Genomic DNA, 18,358 nt, shown 5'->3' with positions numbered 1-18,358 from the left:
ATGTGGCTTGTGCAAACTATGGAACAAAATATACCTTCCTACTGGGGAATATTTAGAGGTTACGCATACTAGTGTTTCAGAGGACAAGAGAGTTGATAGCATGTGCTTGAGGGAATTAGTCACCTGAGAGTGTGGGCGTGACTCAAGAAGGGTGCGTTTTAGCACCCCACGGGATCGTGGGAGGACAGGCTGGTTGGCTGGTATCACAGCAATAACCCCCGTACTTCTGGACATTGAAAGTCAAACCTGTACATATCAACCTTTCACAGGAAATACTGAGATGGTCTTTATGGCCTTTTGGAGATGGACTAGCAACCACTTTAAATCTTTAAGTGCCACGTTCGCACGCCCGACTCAGTCAACGGCATGCCAATTTTCGCATATTCTGCTCAAACGCACAAATCTGCCCAAATCGATAGATAAATCACCAAACGCAACGGTACAATGAAAGAGTTTCTCGCGATTCCCTTCCTCCCACACATCGCTTGCATTTTATGTGGTGATTGACTAGCAAGCGGTGTTCCCTACTGGATTTGTGTAGAAATTCCAAGTTTCTGTCACTGTTTTGTGTGCAAAAGTCATGCCTTCACAGTAATGTAGCTACTGGGCATTTGAAAGAAAAACAATCATAGATTTGTCATACAATTTACATCAAAGCAACGTTTGGCATTTTCTTGACAACTTTGCTCGCTTCATATCCAGCTTATCAGAAATCCATAAAAGTTCCATATATTTGAAAAACAAAAACAAAAACCCAAAACAGAATGTTTCCCAAAGCATGACTACGTTGTGTCTCAGAGTAATGTGGTACACAGGGGGTTTCCACCGTGGCATATAAAGAGTTTATTCTCTACCACAAATTATCTGCAATAGATGGGCACATACATATGAAATGCAGGTCACAATAAGCTATTGTCTTATCCTTCATATATATAGATTACAGTGGAACCTCACTGTAAACAGCTCCTTGAGACACTGGTATTTCCTTGTTATGTTGGGTATCTTGTTATATCAGGGACAAAAACAAAAGAATTTAAAAGGAATAGAACCTCCAAAATGTCCTTACCTGAATATACAGTGCATTCCCATTATAACAAATACAGTTATAATGAAAAAAAAAAAAAAAATATATATATATATATATATATCATATAAGTAATTACTAGTGGTTGATCATATAAGTAATTACTGGTGGTTGTAAAAAGTTCTTATATCCCACTTTGTGATATCTATTATACAACAATTGATATACAGTCAACCTTGCCTAAGTCAAATCTATTTGGACTAAAGAAATGGCTTCGACTAAGAAAAAATTCGACTTACAACTGTTTGAGGGGTTAAAGTCAATAGAATATAAAGAGAAGAGGGCTTGAAAAGACCTTTGACTTAGGCAATTACTTGACTTATGCGAGGTAGACTTAAGCAAGGTTGACTGTAGCATGAAAAAATGAAGTTACTGACAGAGACAAGCAACTACAACATTAGAGCTTCAGTCTGTACTAGTATTTTATTTGGTGCTTTCCTCTGTGTTAAGAACAAACATACAGCCATATTATCAAAATATATCAATTTCTCTCAAGATGTTTACATTCAGGAGGAAAGGAATAGCCATCTGCAGATTTTATGCTCATGATATTGACATCAAGGTCCTAGCAAGCTCACGTAACAGAAGAGTTGAATGTTGTACACATTTGCATAGAGACACACATGAACTAGACATCCCAATCCACCAAGTACTGATTGTAACTGAATTTATGTGAAATGCTAGGCATTGTAACTTTGTAGCTCGGAAGGAACACTAAAAGTGCAAAGACTGGACATTTTAAGTATTCTCTGATATCATTCTAAAAGGTGAGATTCACTCACAGGGCAGTTATCATGAGGCAGGGCATATATTGAATGCATACGTACAATCGTAGGTCATGACAGATGACCTGGTATTTAACATTGATACTGAAGTGACCTACGGCCTTTGTGCAGGGATTTTCATATCAGTTTGAAAGCAGTAGACTGCATCTTCAATTCAAGAACAGCAACAAAGCTTTTTTTGCAGATGCTGAGTTGTGATTTGTTTCTGAGGCTTTTGGGAAATCAACATCTTCCATGGATGAAATATTTACATCACATGCCTCAGGGTGTGTTATTCTCACAGCATGTAGTGAAATTGATAAAGAGAGCAAATCTCTAGGCATACATCAACCTCACCTACACTGATATTTCATGCCTGAGAACATTCTTTAGTTGTGAGGAATATTGGTACGCGTGCATCAGGGAAGAATGATAATTAAATGCTTCCATAGAATGAAATCTGTTGCAATGGGCAACTGGTCAATCTTTATTCACATGGTGGCAAAATATTTACTCATCTCTAGTGACAGTCAGTGCCAATCATATTCTAGATAAGTATGAGCATGTCTTAAATGTAACCTTTGACCCTGACAAAGAGAAGAAAAACGACAACAAATCTTTAGTCCCAATGCACTCTTAAAATGACCCTGTTTCAGACTTCAAGGGGATAGACTGCTTGCTTTACATAGCCGCATACTCTTACGAGTTTACACAAAATTAAAACCAAAAAATGAAAACTTCAAAATACACCTTCCAAAAGAGCCTCTTCCTTTTTTTTTTTTAATCTGCAAATGTGAAACATGACAATAAAAGTAACTTTGACCACTTCTTTGCATTTGCTCCAATGAACCATTATCATAAAATGTCCACAACATTGTCACTCCATCTATTCACATTATTTTCCTGTTTGCCCATATTTGATTTATCCTTGCATAAAGTTATCAATTATCAATATATGTGACAATATTAAATTTGCTTTGATTATGTAGTCATCCGTGTTTTAGAGGAGGTTGCACTGGAGCAATAGTTCATGAAGTATTCTGCATCAATATCAATGAAATGAAGCTTTGCAAAAATTCACTAAACTATGATTTGTCCAAGCTCCACCATGCTTCCATGAATTGACCCAAAGACACGGAAACTTCCAACTTTCCCAAGATGGCGACCAAGTATTGCAAACATCATTGCACATTTTCTCTCCCACCTTGGTGATGCAAAAATGATCCAATCGATTCCAACTAAGTTGCTCTTGGAATGTATTATGTGATGACTTCTTCATTCCTTTCAAGAGGGGGTTGGTATGCACACAAGTACGCACACTAATTTGACACTCTGCACACCACAAAAAGCTACTGATCAATGGTTCAAAGTTGCCAAATCTACCCATGCACCATTTCCCAACTACAGACACACAATGCGCTGTCTCTGTCACCAAAAAGTAGTACCAGTACTGAAAGTAGAGACTAAATCTTGATATATTGCTCTTTTAAAGTCAGCTGAATATTTGACAGAGACAAGGCTTGACTAAAGATGCTTTCTTTTTCTAAATTCTGATAAATCATCATTGAACACAGCTCTTTCCATTACAAACTTTCTAACAGGTACGCTTAGAGCCAAAACTCACACAAACATATCTCAATCGATTGCTTTTAGCAAAGGGGTGTTTGCTGACAACTTTGGCATAGCAAGTACTAACTAAAATGCTACCTTTTAAAACATTAAATGCATGGATTGAATGTTACGTATCACAGGAAAGAATCAGGATATACAGCACCAAAACACTATAAAACATATCTAAATATCAATTATACACCCTCTGTATAAAATGAGTACCTACTGATTAATATCACATAAATTTTCATTATGTAAAACAATAGAGGATTATGATCTCTGCTGATCAAATATGATTTCAAGAGAGGGAAAAAAGAGAGGAAAAGTAGCAATCCATTCTTTCAGAAATTTTCATATTACATCACAGAAATCTCAATTTCATACACCTTTATATTGCAAAATGCAAACAGGCCTTCAAAATTTACTTTCTTCAGAAGTATTTCAGGATGCTAGAATGGCCTGCCACATTTCCATACAGAGAAAACAAAAGACAAACTGCACATGCAAACAACACTAAGATACTGTATTGAGAGATGAAAGTCCTTTTGTGCAAGTTACAAGCACCTACACGACAAGCAACGACAGAACTTTTGCTTCTGGCTCATGATTAACTAGCAGTAGAAAATTGGGTCTCTTTTTTATTCCTAAAATATTCAAACCAGGGTACGCATGTGCAAATATATTCATAAAATATCTATGCACCAAATTGCGGTGAGCTCTTTCTGTCCATCAGAGACTCTGCTCCATGTCTGTGGTTTTGGTGCAAGAATTATTACGAAACAGGACCATCCCCGAATGAACAGAACGTTACAAAATTTTAGAAACCTTCACGGCATAAGAAGCAAGGAAATAAATTGAGTGAAAGTTTACAAGATGAGACAAAGGGAGAAGCAAGAGAACAAGACAGAGAGATAGATGGATAGATGGATAGTGGAGGAAGACAGAGAGAAGAAGGTGGTGTAGAGAGACAGAGTGAGCGATCTTGTCTGCTGCTGCCCTCAAGCATTGTATGTTGAAGAGGAGACGTTGCCGCCATGCCCGGTCCAGTTGGTGTGGATATACTTGCCAGGCTCGGAGAGAAGCTCGTAGGTGTGTGCTCCAAAGTAGTCCCTCTGGGCCTGAACAGAAAGAGGGGCGGGGGAGGAGAAAGGAGGAAGAGGTACACATGTATGAGGGCGAGAATTCATTATGGTGGAGCTGTCCCTCAAAAATGTGAGGCTGAAACACCAAGGACTTCTCTGGAAAAATGATATATGGTGGATGTTTAAGAGACTCATGCTGGCTTTACTCGAATATCAAAATACAAAATCACGACTCATTTGTTCATATTTCACAATTTTATCATGTTACATTTACACAAGAAATATTCAACAATCTCCTACAGATGAAACTGGACAAAAAAATAAATAAATAACCAACAAAGTGTTTAGTGCCTACTGAAGAAATTGATTTCAATTCAAAGAATGTTTTTGTGTTTTTTGGGTTTTTTTCTTCTCAAAAGGTCATGCATCCTACACTACGAGGTTTCCACTGGATTCTCTGTGTGGTGTGTGAAGTGGAAACTGTCTTCATTATCAAGCTATTGTACTTACAAGCTGTAATAATGCAGACAGAAAATACAGTGCCGTGCTATGAAGCAGAAGCATGAAAGCTCGTAAATGAGAGTGAAGATGAGGGGCTATGTAGGAAGTAGAAGGGGGGGGGGGGGGGTAAGAGAGAGACATACTCGAACCTTGAACCTACCTGAATGAGGTTAGCTGGAAGGCGGGCCGAGCGGTAGCCATCATAGAAGGCGAGGGCAGTGCTGAATGCTGGGGTGGGAACACCATGGGTAACAGCTGCTGCCAGGACTTTACGCCATGAGGCCTACAAATCAATGCCACAAATAAATCATACATTTTAGATGAGGGATATTCATAATACCTACTTTCCTTCAGTTTGGTAAGCTTCAGTGTATTCTTATTCGTTTTTCTTTTTATCTAAATTCCCTCTGAACACTGACAGCTTCCATAGGTATACGGGGGATACATAATACACAAAAAAATTATATACAGTATACAGTACATAAATTTGTACAATTTGATGACTCTTTTACCACTACTACCCAAACATCAACTGCCTTCTAAATTTTCTTTCATCTCAACAGCCTGATATACAAGATATCCACTTTCTCTTCACAACAATTAAAGACTCAACTCCATCACAATGTACTCGGTGATGATCCAGCATTTTCGATAGCAACTCCTACACATATTAAAAATCACTGTCACTTGTTTGCATCCGATTTAGATGATTTATCACCAGAATAAAATCATTTATATTCACTACAGGACTTCATTTTTTCAAGAGTCCATTTTATCAAGAATCTAGAGAATGTACAAAACTACCATTGGCTATCAGGCTTAAGTTTGGTGGTCTAGTGGATATGACGCCTGTCTAACATTTACGAGGTTGTTGGTTTGACTCTAACCCGAGTATGTAAGCCCGACTACAATCATAACAATAATCAATCAGTGTGTATTTATGTCGATGGAGGGCAATTTGTAAGTCAGTTGCAATATAAAATATAGAATCTTATTCATTGCAAACGCTGCTTGCGCAAAATGTTGAACAGCACTTGTGGAGAGCACTGACCTGGCACTTGTGGATGGCGGTCTTGAAGAAGTCATCAAGGAGAAGATTGGTCAGGTTGGGGTTCTTGTCAAAGGCAGCCTTGATGTTTCCAAGGAACACACTATAATTGGGTTTGAAAACATTGGCAATGTATGTTATAAACATTTTAGTATAATGATCCTTGTTATAAAGAGGTCAGATACAACAAAACCCTCTTTAATATAACAAGGTCATTTTGCAAGTTTTAGCTAATGATATCTCTTTGTTTTTCACCCTGATATAGTGATAAGAATGACATAACAAAGTAATTGTCATGGTCTTTAGGTCCTCATTATTACGAGGTTCCTCTGTAACGTACTGTCAAGGAAAGATCCTGTGAAAAGACGTGGATAACCCCTTGACGAATATTCATGTTATGGTCTTTCAATATGCAAAGTAGCAGAGTCCACTCAAAGACAAGAATTTGCTCTTAATATTGTGATATTAACCCGTTGAGGACAGACTGATTTTGCTACAACACGCTTTTCCCATAGACACTTGCCAGAGTATACCCGGGACTCGTCCTAAATGGGTTAAATGATTTCAAAATGTACATTTTGTACATTTTTGATGGATTGACAACACCTGCAATGACAAAGTGGACTTTCATTTGCCAGCAACACAACTGTCTACACATTTTGCCAAAACACGAGAAAAGACGAAGAGGGGATGCCATCGTCGTGGTTACTGACCTGCGGATGATGCAGCCGCCCCTCCACATGAGAGCAATGCCGCCGTAGTTCAGGTTCCAGTTGTTGACTTTGGCCGCCTCCCTCAGTAGCATGAAGCCCTGGGCATAGGACACAATCTTGGAGGCATACAGGGCCTGCCAAGGGTCGTAGGAAGGTCAAAGGGCAAGGTATAAGGTCAAAGGTTGTAGTGAGAGATATAGAATATGCCATACATTTGCTCGGTTTTTACTTTTGCTCATATAACGAGTCCAGTGTTATTTGCAAATTTTACAACATGAAGAATTACTACCTTTGATCCATACATGACTGCGACATGCATGTGTACATTTCTCTCCATGATCACGAATTCAACCACTCGCAAAATTGTCTGGCAATCCTAATTTGCAAAAAATTAGACTTGCCAACTATATGTCGTATACAGTATATGACAGAATACACACTGAACTGACTTTTACACTGTACCTGCCCATTAAGTTCTAAAATTGGTCTGGTAGACCATGATCACTGAAATGCAGAGAGTCTCCTATGGGCAAAAGAGACAAATTCAAAAATGACATGATGTATGTTGGGGGATAAAATCACTGTAACTCAATATATCTGATGACTTTGTAATCCTCTTTAGCAATGCAACAATCAATCACAGAAGGCATAGTCTCTGAAATGCAAGATCAAGCTTTTTGGATCTGTGTACAAAAGCCATGTAGTAATCATGCATATAGATAAAACGGACATAATGTCTGCACTGCCATGAAACGACAAACAGATTCGCACTGGACAAATTGCAAAGGCACTTTCCAGAATATCGTCAAGTCTCAATCTCGTCATTCCATGGTGATGAAAGTCGTAATTCTTCCTGCCTTACCTGTCTGATATCCTCGATAAACTGCTTCTTGTCCCCACTGAAGGCTGGCGTGGATGGTCCCTCCAGCTGTTTGCTGGCCTCCACCCTCTCATCCTTGATGGAAGACAGACAGCGGGCAAATACAGCCTCACCTGGGATGGTAGCAAAGTGAAATAACGATATCACAGCAAAAAGAAAGATGGAGAGAGTGAATCTATATACACTATGCACGTTTACAATACTCCTAGCACTTTGACAATTGCTTCCTCTGGTGACTGTTTCAACAGCTGGACACTACAACTACTACTACTATTACTACTACTACCACCTCCCCATCCCCCTCCTTCTCCTCCTCCTCCTCCTCCTACAACTACTACTACTACTACTACTACTACTACTACTACTACTACAAATACAGTACTACTACTTACTACTACATACTAGTACTACTACCACTACTACTACTACTACTACTACTACTACTACTACTACTCCTACTACTACTACTACAACTACTGCCACCACCACCACCATTACTACATTTCCTGAAATTCCAGTTTTTCTTTATTTTTTTTCTTTAATTTTTGAACTGCATGCATTTAACAAGAGACCCGCGGGTCTAGCGCTCACCTGAGTATCGCAAGTTCACCTTTCACGCAGTCACTAATCTAAATTATTCACAGCTCTACCAAAATTTGACGAGGCATTCTCAAGTGGAAGATGAAAATGTACAATAAGGGCCCAATTTTTTCAAGATTCCTTAATTTGGGGGAATTGGGGCCCCCTGGGGCCCTCTGGGTGGGGCATGGTGCCCAGTTTGATAAATTGAGATCCTGACCACCTAGGGATGCTACCTGCCAAGTTTGACAAAAATCCATCATGAGGTTTTCAGGAAGAAGATGAAAATGTACAATTCAGGCCCCCATTTGGACCCTTCCAACCACTCCCCTCCCCCTACCCCCAAGAGGGGCACCCCTGGATCTCCTATGAACAAACTTGAAACTACTGTCATTAATGTACTCACTCATAGTATTATCTCAGCTCTATAACTTCTGATTCTAGAGAAGATTTTTAAAGATTCCTTCATTTGGGGGGTTTGGGCCCCCTGGGGGCCCCCTGGGCGGGGCATGGTGCCCATTTTAACAAATTGAGATCCTAACCCCCTAGGAATGCTACCTGCCAAGTTTGGTGAAAATGGGTCATGGGGTTCTCAAGAAGAAGATAAAAATGTACAATTTAGGCCCCATTAGAACCCTTCCCCACCCCCCTCCCCTGGGTCCCAAGGGGGGCACCCCTGATTCTGCCATGAACAAACTTGAAACTACAGTCATCAATGTACTAACTCATAGTATTAACTTCGCTCTATCACTTCTGGTTCTAGAGAAGAAGATTTTTACAGATTCCTTAATTTTGGGGGGTTTGGGCCCCCCTGGGGGCCCCCTGGGTGGGGCATGGTGCCCATTTTAACAAATTGAGTTCCTAACCCCCTAGGGATGCTACCTGCCAAGTTTGATGAAAATCGGTCATGGGGTTTTCAAGAAGAAGATGAAAATGTAAAAAGTTTACGCACGACGCACGACGGACGACGCACGACGGACGACGGACGACGGACGACGGACGACGGACGACGCACGACGCATGACGCACGACGGACGCCGGACGAAGGGCGATCGCAATAGCTCACTTGAGCCTTTGGCTCAGGTGAGCTAAAAACAACAAAACACTCCCAACATAAAAATTAACAGACAGACAGGCACAAAACATTACGCATAGAGAACTACCCTGCTGCCAACTGTATGTTCAACATGAGGCATAGGACCATGAGATAAGTGTTCCATATCACAACAATAACATCACATCTCTATCAATATCTACCAGGTCTCACCGATAAGAGTGACTGGCATGCCGTAGTCCAGTGCTGAGATGGCTGTCCATTTCCCTGTTCCTTTCTGGAATAGATTATCCACAAATCACTCCAATATATCAATGAGAGAAATAATAACATACTACATACTACAAACACATACAAACATGCATATATAGGGCTCACACCTGTGAATAGAATGGAATGTCCCAGACCCCTTCACAAATTTGTACCAAAGATACCAAAATAAATGAAAAAAAATGATTAAAATCATGTAAATGTAGTTTGGCATAAATCTGAATAGCTGCATATATTGAGTATGAATTCCTCTACAAACTGCATTTTGGTTTGAAGATGAAAGCTTTTCTCATGGAATTTGAAGGGACTATATTCCATTGGGTGCATGTACAGAAAATAGGTGATTTTTTGAGTGACAAGAACTCGCAGTCTGGCTTTGCGGACCCTTGGACAGAGTTTGAGCCAAAGAACCTGCCTTGGAAATTTGATGGATGACAGGGTATAGCTCACTTATCCAGGTTAGTGAAGACCTCATTTTTCCCAGCTATTTTACAGAATTTTTTGAATTTTGAATTTTAACACACGTCTCTATGGGGAATTATTTACCCGTGTGAGCCCTATACACAGAAGTTTTTAAAGAACAATTTGTCCCATTCTCTCCTGATGCAATTGCTAATTACTTTTAATGTCAATATGAGATGTCATCATGATGTCATAGCCTCACAAGGTATAACATAACTCTTTTTTCTTGAAGTCAACCTGACACAGAAATGAAATGCAGTTTCTCATCAAACCCATTAAACTAAATCTCTGTGGTTGATGCTTGATTTGTGTATCATAAATTTTACCATCGATACATTCTGTCTGTTTAAGTACAGTAAAATATTATTTTTCATTCAGTTTTGTGTTGTGCACATATAACTCTTTGTTCCCATTGCAGAATTTTTAAGAGTCTCTTTATCCCTGAATTTATAACTGTTTCTTAAAGGGGATGGCTAGTAACTAATCAGTGGGAATGCTGGAGGATGATTGTTCCAATCCTTGTGGGATTCATTTAAGAGTACATTATATTTCTATTGTTGTGTGAAAATCATTTGCTTCAGAATGGTCTCATATTCAAGTAATGTGCAGTTTAATGTTTCCAGGTTAGCGTACCTGGTCAGTGACGGGGCATTAATCTGCACATTACTTGAATATTAGACTGTTCTGAAGCAAATAATTTTCACACAACAGTGGATATACAATGTACTCTTGAATGAATCCCACAAGAATTGGAACAATCATCCCTCAGCATTCCCACTGATTCCCACTGATCGGTTACTAGCCATCCCCTTTAAATTGGCAACATATTTTTAAAGACTGAATATCTTCTTTCTCTCTTGAATTGGCAAATCTTTGGAAATTAAATTCAATTTTGTCCAGATGTAATGAATTTGACAGGTTTCATCAAATCTCTCTCCAGTTACATGAAAATGAAGCAAGATTCAGAAGTGAAAATTTATGGATAAGATGATAAATTTCTGCTGAAAAAAAAAATGTAAAAAAACTCAAAGGGTCAGAGGGAGGGTGAATGAGAAGCTCACCTGGCCAGCAGCATCCCTGATCTTCTCCACCAGTGGGCTGCCATCGGTATCCTTGAAGGCTAGGATATCCTTGGTGATCTCGATCAGGAAAGAGTCCAGCTCACCTTTGTTCCAGTCAACAAACACCTGCACAGGTCACAGGTCACGACACGTGCATTCAAATCAACACCATGATCACATTTGTGAATGCATTTTTGAGGGTCCAACTGACTTTATGAACAGTATACAAAAAATCCCCAGAAAATGTTGCATGTTGCATGTTGCATGTACAGTGTAATCCCACTCTAATCAAACTTACATAGAAACCTATGACTTCATGAGAAAGCGCCAAATCCAGACCTCCCAAACTTTCAGACTGAAAATAAGGGTGATTTGCCTCAGAAGTGGGAAAGAAAGAGCAGTTCCCATAGGAGTGTGTAGTAAAATTATCAAGAACTAGAAATAAAGCACTCTCAGAGCACAGGACCTCCGCCAAGCAGGTTTCTCCACCGTTGATCTTGTTCTTTCATAGAGATCAGTGATTTCCACCCATACAATGCCATGCATGCTGAAAATGGCCCACTTTCCAAACATGGAAGCCTTGTGTTCTGTCATCAACTTTCAGCTGCGCGTCCTAGCCCTAGCAGAAATTAGAGCACGCACTTTAGTGCACGCATGCAAACCTCAAATACGCACAGCTTGAACTGCCAAGTTCATTAACCCTACCTTCCAAAATGTTGTAGATCCTTCATAAAATCCATAAAAATTCCCAGATCACTACCAAAATTTAATCATCTATTACTTGCGTCATTCTCAACCTTTCCTGTAAGTTTCATCCCAATCCGTTTCCTACTTTTTTAGTTATTTTGCACACAGACAAACAAACATACAAACAAACCAACAAACAAATGCCAATGAAAACATAACCTCCTCCCTTGCCAGAGGAAAAAATAGGAAACTCCTATTTAAAAACGAGCTGGAAATGGTCAAAATTCAAATTCTCTCCTCCAATTTCAGAATGGTTGGGAGGTCTGCAAATCCCTATCATAGTTTTGAATTGAGTACAGTACTATCATATTACTCATCATATACAAAAAATATATATATATATGAAATGCTTAGAGTCATGGATACCTCTCAGACATGGGATTGAGCTGATAAAAGACAAATAATTCTGACCCTTTTGATATTCCCCTTCCTTACCTGACTCATCTCATCAGGGGACATCTTCAGAATGTCTTTCATCAGGTGATAAGCCTCACAGATCAGCTGCATGTCACCATACTCGATGCCGTTATGCACCATCTTCACGTAGTGGCCAGCTCCGTCTTCTCCGACCTGTCCGTAAAGCAGAGAATCACTGAAATCTCCATGGCAATGCCCAATTATAATATATGGCAATATATCCCCAACCCAGTACAGCAGAACGACTTGCTCAGACTTCCTACCAAGAATCTTGTGAAGCGAGAAGAGTACTGTAAAACATGATATATTCGCGGCACGAAATTTTCACGAATTGGAGCCGACGGCCTTTTTCGTGACATGAAATTTTCGCGAATTGCCACTGGCGTTCAATGCATCTAGTGCAGACAAAAAATTTTGCGTGCATTTTAATTTCGCGAATCTTGGCGCTCGCGAAATTCGCGAAATTAAAATGCACGCGAACATTCGTTTCACAGTAATCAACACTACGCACAAAAAACAGTGAATTCTTTGGGTATTAAGGTTCCTCTGCTTTTGTTTAGCCAATCGTTTGAGAGTATCTAGCTACGTGGAGAGCTACATACAATATTCTTAGATGACAGAACCCAACTTTTGTTAGGATTTTGTTTTTTGCTGCGAGTGGTTGATTGCATGTTTGTCACTCATTTCAGATTTCATTTTGTGGATTTTGTGATTTGAGTGAAAAAGTGAGCATATCAGGGAAAAGGAATTGTATCAAGAAACAGTTCAGCATGACCTGCAGAGGTGAGCCAAGAAGAAAAGTTACATCAATATTATCCCTACTGAAGAACTAGTCCTGAGTGTGCTTGGACAGGTGTCTGTCTATAGGAAAGACATGTTACAGCAAAATCAGCTTGTCCTAAATGGGTTAAGACAGCCTCCTAAATATCAACATAATGAGCAGAGTTTAGCATTTTGCTGGGGTGACATGACATTCGCTCCTGCGACATTGCTCCTGTTTTATTTTCTCCAAGGACTTCAATAGGGTTAGGGTCAGGGTTGTGATAGGGTTTTAGGATTAGTTTGATGTGAGGATTAGGATTATGTTTGTGGGTAGTTTTATATTTGGCTTAGCAAGAAGATATTTCTCTGGAGCAATTACTGCAAAACATGATATATTTGCGACATGAAATTCTTTGCAAATTGGAGCCCACAGCCTTTTTTGCAGCATATAATTGGCTCTCACGAAATTCGCAAAATTAAAATGCAAGCGAACATTTCTTGGTATACAGTGTCCCAGGAGCAAATGTCATGGAACGTCTGCAGGAGACACCCAGGAGACACCCAGTGCCACGCCCACTCACCCAGTCACAGCAGGGCTCCGACCCCGCCTTGGCCGAGATGCCCTGGAAGATGTCCTTGATGTGGGGCCATGCCTTGGGCGAGCCGCCGGGCATCAGGGAGGGTCCATAACGGGCACCGTCCTCACCCCCACTGACTCCACTGCCGATGAAGAGTAGACCCTTCTCTTCCAGGCTCTTCATCCGCCTCTGTTAGTTGACAAGATAAAATGATGGCGAGATGGGTGAGTCTCTATTATAGAGCATGTGCAATAAAAGGTCATCAGAACCAACAGCTTACTGGCATCTCTTGAGTCTCATCAATTTAATACAAGTATTTCTTCGACAACTTGCTTTGATTATTAGTTCTGCAAATTGTAATAAGGTTTATCAAATAAGGCGGTAGTATACCAGCATTCTCTCAAGTACCTAAGTGGAAAGCTTATTCTTGGAATACTGCCTGAAAATTAGCTGAAAACTAGAAATGTCGCTACAGCGACTTGTTATACCCCCGCCAAACAACATTTCATAAGCTTTGGTCAAAACAACATTTCATAAGCTTTGGTCAAAAAACTGAGGAAGTAGTTAAATCCGCAAGATCTTTCCTTGATCTTCTGCCATTAATATGCCGTTACCATGGCAACGTACTTTCGGGTACTGTCGAAAAATGCGTCTTGCACATCTACAACCAAAGGCACACATCTGTACCAAGTTTCATGGAAATTGGGCAAAAACTGAGGAAGTAGTTTGCAACACAAAATTTTCCATCATTTTGGCTCATAATATGTGAGCTGTTACCATGGCAACATACTTTTTGTCACTGTCAAGAAATGTGTCATGCTGACCTATATCCTAAGACAAACATTCAATATGAATTCCATGAGAATTGGAAGAACACTGATGAAGCAGTTTTGCCATGAAGCATTTTGCCCTATATTTTACCAATAACATGCCGTTACCATGGCAACGCACTTTTTGCCACTGCGGAAATATGTGTCTTGCACATTAACATATTCAGATGAACATCTGTACCTAATTTCATAAAAATTGATCAAAAACTGTGGGAGGAGTTCGCGACGCAAGATTTGTACCCATTTTTGCCCATAATATGCCGTTACCATGGCAACATACTTTTGGGTACTGTCAAAAAATACGTCTTGCACATCTACAACCCAAGGCACACATCTGTGCCAAGTTTTATGGGAATCGGTTGAAAACTGAGGAAGTAGTTCGCGACGCAAGATTTGCAACGGACCGACCGCCCGACCGACTGCCCGACCGACCGCCCAACCGTCCGCTGATTCCTATATACCCCCTTCAAACTTCGTTTGGCGGGGGTATAAAAAAAATCTGAAATATAAACTAGTTTATCACAGAATGATCAGCCCTACATGTTTAAAGAAAATATATGCCACTTTCGGCTCATTTGAAACAGGGTATAAAATTTTGCTATACAGCCTGCTTGGTGAATGAATAACTCATGCATGTCTGCATCACATCAATTGATATACATGTACTTTGGTACTGTGACAGGCGTACAAAAGAAAGTCAACACATATTTCAAATGTTCATCACAGTGCTCAAACTTCCTGTTCATTGCGACCTGCAACTTCCATTCAGACCATCACACTAGCTGATCGGTGACTGATATCAAGACAACAGCGCATTCATGTTGAACCAGCATTAATCAAAATCTTTCAACAGTTCCAGAGAATGTATTGCCCTTATCTCCTTTTTTGGTATAAGGGCAGACCATATTCACAGGAACAATATTACATACAAGACGACAGGCACAGTCACCCTATAGCATGCCCTATTCATCACCACATAAAGCTTCAATATCAAAAGGTATGAATCTGAAGAAGACATTCTGCCGTACTGGAGTGGGTTCTTACCTGGCTGTCGGTGTACTCTGAGTTGCCACCATCAATGATGATATCACCCTCCTCCAGGAGAGGAACCTGCAGGAGAAAAGAAATAACAAAAACAGCAACAGCATAACGTGTTTGATGTCAAACATCATGAGAGGTGAAAGTGACTCAAGTCATGTGATGGCTGATGTCAAGTCACATGACCAACTCCACGCTCTTCCACTGTGTCTTGCTGTACTTTCCCGATATAAAAGGAGTTTCGCCTCAGTCAGCTCAGAGTTGGGAGTGTGGACAGACGAGTAGAATGTGAACAAAGATATCCCTTCTTGATTTCTTCACACAAAAGGATATGACTTGCTGCATATCAAAGATAACTTGTAATACATGGCTATTCAGTGCCTAGTATGTATTTTGTGCTTAACATTGAAAATATTTCCCCATGCCATTTCCACCATGCTCCACCCCCCCCCCCCCCCTTCAATCTTTGGTTCTGGTGAACTAAAATTTGAATAAGCATATATAATTCAATGTCTTTTATACTATTCATGATAGATAGATTCAAGTTCATGTAAACATCACGTGCACTTTATGTGTACTCATTTTGCATTCAATTTTGGATGAGTCTTTGTAAATTAAGCACATTTTCCTTCCTTTTGATTCTAGAAATTTTATATTTGGCACCAATGTTAAACCTTCATATTATGTTTTGCTGACTGAAATGTTATGAATATCAATCCATTACAAATGAATGGCAGACAATATGCTGGCTATGTATTTCACCAGTAAATTCCTTCCTAACATCAGATTCCGGAGTAAATGGCAATACATTATTTTCAACTGACTCAACAAGATCTACTTGTTGCATACTGTAGAGTGGCAGGCACATGCCATACAAAATACCCCCTTTTTATATTGAAGGTACACTATTAGTTCTCACCACCAGTATCCTTTTTATATATTTGTCACCATCCGAAACTTAAACTTCCAACACTGAATTTACCTGCAGTAGTTGCTGGTACAAGCATTTCTACCAGCCACCTTTTTCCATTCTTGCTTCTAACAGCATTTGCAGCTCTTCTACAAATCCCTTCTATTCCCTTTTCCAGTGCATTTCCTCTATTCAGCATCTGTAATATTCTTTAATATTGCCAAACTCATCCAAATATTGAATTTCTCACATAGTCTTGCCTCAAGGCTAGGTGACATAACATTTGAGGGGTGCCATTGTGGTGCTGCGTGCTCCTAGCAAGCTAAATTTAGCAGGAAATGGACCGGGCAGACAGAAAAATCAGGGTCACCATAAAGGCAAAGAATGCCCAGTACAATGGTTCATCATAATCTAACAATGAGGGGAGTACTGCATGGAAGTGTTACTCAATAGTTAAAAATGAGTGAGTGTGCTTCCTTGAACTAATGGGGCTTGGTTCTCCCCAAAGGACTGGCAGTGTGTTTTCATCCACCTTGTTATAGTTGGCTTTGATAAACAGAGTAAAGTCAGATGAACAAAATGATTAGAGTTTTTATTGCAGCCAGACCAAAGGTATGGGGTAAAGATAGACACCTCACATGTTGACCTGTACACAAATCTGAACTAGATTTTGTTTTCTCTTTCCTTTTTTCACATGAAGTCCCATCACAAGTTGTATACTTCACAACAAACCATGGCTGTCTTGTAATAACCTTGCAAAGTTGACTTCTAAAGAGGAAATGATACTGTAAAAGTGGATATGATTCGCGCAACTAATTTTTCGTGCTTGGCCGGGTAAGATGAGTTTTGCGTGTTTTTAATTCTGCGAAATCAAGACATCAACTAATGGAACACACAGCAAGCAAAAATATTAATGTGCTTTTATTTTCGCGCTAGTTTCTGTTTGCGTGAAATGCGTGAAAATTTCCACTTTTTTATCACAATTACCTGATGAGGTAAAGTGTTAAGTATTTATGAAACTACACCAAGGCAGCAGTGAAGGCTGTACTGCCCTTGGCAGCATTTTATAAAACAAAACCAACTATGGAGGAAGAGACGTACCAGTTTATCAATGAAGGCATCCACCGCGGCACCTGCCTTGACCAGCATCATGACCCGGCGCGGCTTCTTCAGCTTACTGACCATCTCCACCAGCGAATGCGCCCCAACGACCTTTGTCCCCTTGGCCTCATTGGCAAGGAAACGGTCGACCTTCTCCGTGGTGCGGTTGAATGCGCAGACCTGCAATGTGTTATCATTGAAAGAGGAACACAAGCTGAGGTTACAGTGACTGAACCCTTACCACTTCATTGGTTAAAAAAGGAGGAAAATATAACATTGTATGACTACATTCACACAATTGTCTTTTTTTTTCACTGTAATGTTACAAACTGTTGTAGTCCTCTAATCTGGGGATGGCAGCATCGAAACTTTAAAAACTTTTGAACTGATTGTTTGATTTTCTGCAAACTTCGCTGATATATTCTACTGCTGTAACATTGCTGCCATTCACTAAATCCACATAATTTTCATATAAACTGTATTTGGGTATCATTCCCCTTTATTTAATGTTAGTGACTGCATACTGCATGGTTTACAAGCTAGTAACTCATTCGAGGTGTGATTCCTACTCACCACAAAGCCATGGTCATTCATATTGAGGATCAGATTCTGGCCCTGCAAGAAGGGGAAGAAAAAAAAAACATTTAAAAAATCAGAGAACAGAAGACTAGACATGCATACCACAACAACAAATACTACATTAAAGATGTCAAAAGAAAATCTGATAGATCATAAAAATGTGCAATGCATTTTCTGATATGATATCATGTATATTTTCCTGATTATCCTACAATGGGTCAACAGGTCAAGAAAATGCAATCACTGACAAAAACAACTCCACAGTACAAGCATACTACTCATACTTT

At 39.8% G+C, this 18,358-nt stretch overlaps 1 protein-coding gene across 1 annotated transcript in view; it reads right to left on the bottom strand.

Annotated features, from left to right (window-relative positions):
* Positions 1 to 1,499: 1,499 nt before the first annotated feature.
* The window catches only part of LOC139721030 (6-phosphogluconate dehydrogenase, decarboxylating-like), a 40,120-nt gene continuing 23,261 nt past the window's right edge, over positions 1,500 to 18,358 (bottom strand). Inside the window, exons 3-14 of the mRNA XM_071632362.1 lie at positions 18,066 to 18,107; positions 17,493 to 17,672; positions 15,488 to 15,553; positions 13,617 to 13,802; positions 12,292 to 12,426; positions 11,110 to 11,235; positions 9,530 to 9,593; positions 7,666 to 7,796; positions 6,804 to 6,937; positions 6,094 to 6,193; positions 5,203 to 5,325; positions 1,500 to 4,577 (exon numbers count right to left, since the gene is read on the bottom strand). Coding sequence (XP_071488463.1) covers positions 4,458 to 4,577; positions 5,203 to 5,325; positions 6,094 to 6,193; positions 6,804 to 6,937; positions 7,666 to 7,796; positions 9,530 to 9,593; positions 11,110 to 11,235; positions 12,292 to 12,426; positions 13,617 to 13,802; positions 15,488 to 15,553; positions 17,493 to 17,672; positions 18,066 to 18,107 — 1,407 coding nt within the window. The 3' untranslated portion in view covers positions 1,500 to 4,457. The remainder of the gene's footprint in view (positions 4,578 to 5,202; positions 5,326 to 6,093; positions 6,194 to 6,803; positions 6,938 to 7,665; positions 7,797 to 9,529; positions 9,594 to 11,109; positions 11,236 to 12,291; positions 12,427 to 13,616; positions 13,803 to 15,487; positions 15,554 to 17,492; positions 17,673 to 18,065; positions 18,108 to 18,358) is intronic.

Source organism: Diadema antillarum, unplaced genomic scaffold (genome assembly GCF_040938485.1).
Source record: "Diadema antillarum isolate AM-2024a unplaced genomic scaffold, OU_Dant_1.0 scf00000136, whole genome shotgun sequence".
NCBI lineage: Eukaryota > Metazoa > Echinodermata > Echinoidea > Diadematoida > Diadematidae > Diadema > Diadema antillarum.
Note: the sequence above shows the minus strand (reverse complement) of the source record. Positions and strands in the feature narration are given on the sequence as shown.